Source organism: Necator americanus, chromosome II (genome assembly GCF_031761385.1).
Source record: "Necator americanus strain Aroian chromosome II, whole genome shotgun sequence".
NCBI lineage: Eukaryota > Metazoa > Nematoda > Chromadorea > Rhabditida > Ancylostomatidae > Necator > Necator americanus.
Window position 1 is genome coordinate 3,400,813 of NC_087372.1, and position 5,112 is coordinate 3,405,924.

Here is a 5,112-nt window from a genome sequence, read left to right on the forward strand (position 1 = left end):
ATATTACTGTTTACTGTTTTGTTGATTTTACCACATGTACTACTGTTTACTTGTTTTTTTTACTGTTTATCATATCTAACTATACTATAACATCCGTTATATGTGTAATAAAAAATTTGAAAAATATGAATGAAAAAATATACGAGTAATATGAATATGAAAATAAAATATGAAGCAGTCATTAATTCTTCCTCCTTTCATTTTTATTCATTTTTTTGCACGTATTTTTCTACACGCTTTTTTTTACATTTTTACATGTTCCTACTGTTGACCTTGTTGTTTTACTGTTTTTGACCGTAACTCCCGTAACTCTTTAATTTTTTTTTCTCGTAGGTGAGCAATGAAAGAAGAAGTGGAGAATAATATTGCGATGATATGTTGTGGAATTGTGCGTAAGAATCATTTTTTTTCGATTTTTTATGCAAAGACTTAAGAAATTCTGGTCGTGTGGAGATCAAACCTGGAAAATGTTGACCTACTGAAATCGATTTTCCCTCTGATTCAGCTCGGTGTGGTCGGATTATTTGTGAATGGCTCTTGTGTATGGTTAACTGTGATGATTAAATCGCTTAACACATCTTTCGGGTATTTAACGATGTTTCATTCCTTATCAAACGGCCTTCTAGTATCGTCCTATATATTTTGGGTTGCACCATGTATTTTCTTGTGAGTTTTCCACGTTTTTTTTTCAGCATAAATACAATAACATTAATGGGAATTTGTTAAAATATGACAATTTGTTATTTCTTTTGATTTTCAATTTATTAGAAAACTTTATTTTGAAGAAATTTCCATGGTCTTCCACTTCCAGTGAAAATCAAAAGTTTCAAATGATCCTTAGTACTTTTTCGTTTAAATATTGTTTGTATTTACGTAGCGTTTGTATTTATTTTATTTTTCTTGTATTTTTTTCTTCCTTATTTACTTGTTCTTTTTTCCACAAATATGTGTGCACTACTCATATTTATTTATTTATTTATTTATTTACTTATCTATTTATTTATTCATAGATATTGCAGTGCATATTTCCGTATACACACTTGTTTTTGGTTGATTGGTACTAGAACTTAATATTGCTATGTACTATACTAGGATTTATCAATTTTTTTTTAAATATTGATTGTGTTTATTTTTGCATTTTTCAATATCATCATGCATTTAAATACATTAAATAACATTATAAATAAAAAATAAGAAAATTTGGAAAATCGGCGCTAAGCACGCTTTATTACGGCGATTCAGCGATTTCTCCTCTTTGTTCGCCGTGAATCGATCCGTTGGTCAAATGACGATAATCGCTCAAGCTGGTTCATATTTTTCAATGTTACTACTGTCGTTGAATCGTTTCGTTTGCGTTTTTGCGCCCACACGATACATGGATTTTTTCACGAATAAATCAACTTTTATTTATATATCTATAATTACTATTATTTGTCTCGGCTATGGTTGTGTTTATTTTGAAGGTGAGTTGAGACGTTTAGAACATTGACGAATGAGAAATTTCCATTGGAAAAAAGAGCACAAGGATGCGGTCCCATGTGGAAATTTGGCGAAATGATTGATCTATTTCAGCTCCATGTTTTTTCATTTTTGATCGATCAACGCTAGAATTTACGTTCAGCGCAAGTTCATGTGGACAAATTCTTTCGAAATTTATGGATTTTTGGTTTGGTATATCCTTATTTTCGCTTGTCTGCTGCCTCGATATATTGACACTTATTAAATTGAGATTGGTTGGTTTGATTTCTTTTTTCTGTTATTTTGTTTTATGTTTTATGTTACACATCCCATCATGAGCTTATGGATCATTGATTGATTTCGACATGATCCCCTTTGGTGCTGATCACATGCGGTATTTGTCATGGCTCTTAATCCCTTTAATAAAAATGGACGAGAAAAAATGTTGGTATCTTAGATCCGATGACTTATGGATGGATTAGTTGCTGAAAATCAATCTCTTAATCTATCGATCGATTTTTTTATTGGATTAAATTTTGGCTCTAAATTACGATGTCGGCGTCAATCTTTTCTGCTAATATCCCAGTATTTGTAGGATTCGATTGGTCCCTTACTTGAAATAAGGAAATCAATGCCGATCGGCGAATAAGAATCCAAAAATGGCGTTATAACCGTGTGCACCCACGGGTTACTGTAGAAGTGCCGCCAGCAACCAGAAACTCTGCAGAATTTCACTAAATATACGTGTTAGAAGCTATCACAGAAGTTTCTTTCCAGCTTTCCTTTAAAAATTTTCTTTTTTTTTTGCTCAACAACCGAGATATTTCAATCAACAGTGTGGTCATCAAAATTGTCGATGATCATTCGATCAATCAAATAAACTGTTGATCTCTCTGGCCCAGATCTTGGATAAGTATGAGTTGAAAAAGTGATTGATCGTGGATGGGAACTCTTAGGACAATCAAGCCAGAATATTCAGTGGATTGCTCTTCTTCCTATTTCGTGAAATTGGAGCATATGCTGCTAAGGTTTCCTGAAGAGTGTATTGATCCACATCTTCTCCACCGTAAACTATCGATTAAGGTCGCTGATTGTTCGAATGAGTCGACATTTATCGTCGCAATCTTGTTTGAGAGCACTTTAGCTTTCTCACCCTCTTTTAATGTATTTTTAAGGAAATAAAGTCTTAAGGAACGCTTATTCGCTGCAAGCTGTCTCGTCTTGGTCACTTCGATCACGTCACCCTCGATCTTTTCTTTTTATGGAATAAAATATCCGGAAAAATCTTTTGGTGCTAATGTACGTACGTGCGTTGGATGAAAAGATGGTCGTGATATCCTTCCTTCTTTTTATTTTGGGCTTGGGATAACTTTGGGTTTTGCTTGGCGATCCAAAAATACGCTCTGTTTCTACGTTAGGTTTCACAAAAACCCGGGAATACTATTCGATTACGGTATTGATTCGATCACCAGTGGACAAAAGAGTTCTACCGGTTCTTATTTGATCCATCTTCGAATATTTGTCCCATTTTATCATTTCATTCGCTTTTTTTTAAAGTGGAGATCATGAATCTGAATGATATAAAATATTCAAATATAGTCCGTCACCTTATTTGATTATAAGAAAAGAAATTTCAGGTGATCAGAGACAGAAACGTACAATTAATGTATGGATCTACGAATCGATTCAAAAAGGATTTGCGCCTGTTTGCTCAGGTGAGAATGGATACTGCCGTTGATTTTTAACACAGTCAGTAATCGAAGCCAGAAATTACCAATTAAATTTTGCTCTTTCAATTTTTCTCAGAGATCCAGAGCACCTATTTAAGCTTAAATAAAGATTTGTTCCTTCCTTATTGCACCTACGCTAAATTCTACCAACTCTACGTGTATTTCTGTACTTCCGTGTTCTATACTTCGCGTATTTCTTTTTTTGTACTAGTATTTCCATATTATCCTAATTCTACTTGGAGTTGCGACAGTTTTCCTGTCTTTGGACGCAGCATACCACGAAATTGACGGCCTTGAAGAGGAGATGGTGTTACGGGTGTTAGATCATGAATACGAGCACAAAAACGCTTCATTTCCTCTAATAATTCTAAAAAGCGGCGTGGGAAATGGTCGTGGCGATCGAATTTTCCTACGAAAGACCTAGTGACGTATTATGAATGTCTGTGAGAGCAGCCATACACGTTGCATTTTGAAGCGGACGGTAGAGACAGATTCAGTAACCCGTTGACCGTCCCCTCGCCAAAAGGCGCGGCGTACACCTGCCTGCGCTCGCAGATGTGGAGCGTCAGTCGGTGCCTCGTAGGAAACTTCGATCGCCAAGGTCGTTTTCGACGCTGTTAATAAATATGAAAAAAAACATGAATGTAAAAATATGCAATAAATATGAATATTTTATAATATGTGATAAATATGAAAAAATATGAATATAAAAAATATAAAATAAATGTGAAATAAACAAATATGGAAGTTTGGTATGATCGCACTCATACTCATGATCCGTATACCTATTTCAATCATTCATTGTGGATAGATTCCAAAAATCGTCAATTTCGCGGTATGCTGCCTTTACGACTCTTAATATTACGTTGATTACTATCTTTTTCTCGAACCACTTCAAAAATTAACAACTTTTATCGTACAAAACCAAGAAAAAAAAAGAAATTGTGAAAAAAAGGGGATCTAGCCAAAGTGTACAGAATTGATCCGGACACATTTTTCCCATTTCTTAGCCGAAAAATCGATACCTTGTTCGAGAGAACTCGATCGTTCAACGTGGAAAAATCCGCGAATTTTCGAGAAAAAGAGCTAAATGGTTGGTAAAAAGAAAAAAACGCTTGCACACTAATTCCACATTGTTTCAGACAATCTGTACGACAATTCTATTTTCATTCACCGTTGTTTGTTTTCATTATATTTCAACTAATTTTGTTGATCGATTCACACGTTTTTGCTCTACAACGCTGATCTGGGGGATCAATCACACTGGTGCCGGGTTCGTTGTTACGTCGGAAGACACACGACTTTTCTCCCTTATTTTTTTTTTGAACGATTTATTTTGAATTTTAGTGTTTTTTTTCTTGTGTTTTAAAAGATTTCTCTCCAGAATCATTGTGGCCGTTTTCAATAATGAAATTCGACGTAATATCTTCCGGCCGCTACGGTCAAAATATTCCTCTTCGGCGGTGGTGACCTCTGTTGTTCTGCATCGTACGAGAACCACCATCAATCGTAGAGTGTCCACCGTCCAGAGAAGCTAATACGGTTTTTTTTCACGCCGGAAAAAAAATCCTTTTAAAGGATTTTATCCGGTAATATTTTTCTTCAGTGTTCTAGGTAAAGTCACTTCAATTTATTATTATTTTTTTATTTTGTCAACTAGTTGCTCAAATTACTTCCAAAGAATTATTCCTGCTCCGAAATAATTAGGAATTTCTAGTTTTTTTGTTGATTTTTGATAGTTCGTTCTAGGAAATAGTTTCTGAAAACCTCTCTGTCTCATTTCAATCAATTTTTCTCTTGAATCGATTCATATGAAATGCGTTTACTTAAGTATTCGCATATTGTGTCATACTATCAGCATATTTACATACAATTATTATCATCGAATGTATGTGCATCATTGAGTGTTATTGTGTGACTTTTC

General features: G+C 34.4%; 1 protein-coding gene across 2 annotated transcripts; it reads left to right on the forward strand.

Annotated features, from left to right (window-relative positions):
* Positions 1-340: 340 nt before the first annotated feature.
* RB195_016762 (uncharacterized protein) lies at positions 341-4,726 on the forward strand (the record flags this gene model as incomplete). Of its 2 annotated transcripts, XM_064183448.1 has the most annotated exons (7): positions 341-388; positions 506-666; positions 1,243-1,463; positions 1,573-1,733; positions 3,096-3,173; positions 4,331-4,461; positions 4,573-4,726. In XM_064183448.1, 7 exons carry the CDS (start codon positions 341-343, stop codon positions 4,724-4,726), a joined length of 954 nt encoding a protein of 317 aa, XP_064039329.1. The 2 variants fall into 2 exon arrangements, with proteins under 2 accessions (XP_064039329.1, XP_064039330.1); XM_064183449.1 differs by lacking the exon at positions 341-388 and having other exon boundaries at positions 596-666.
* Between the last annotated feature and the right edge of the window lie 386 nt (positions 4,727-5,112).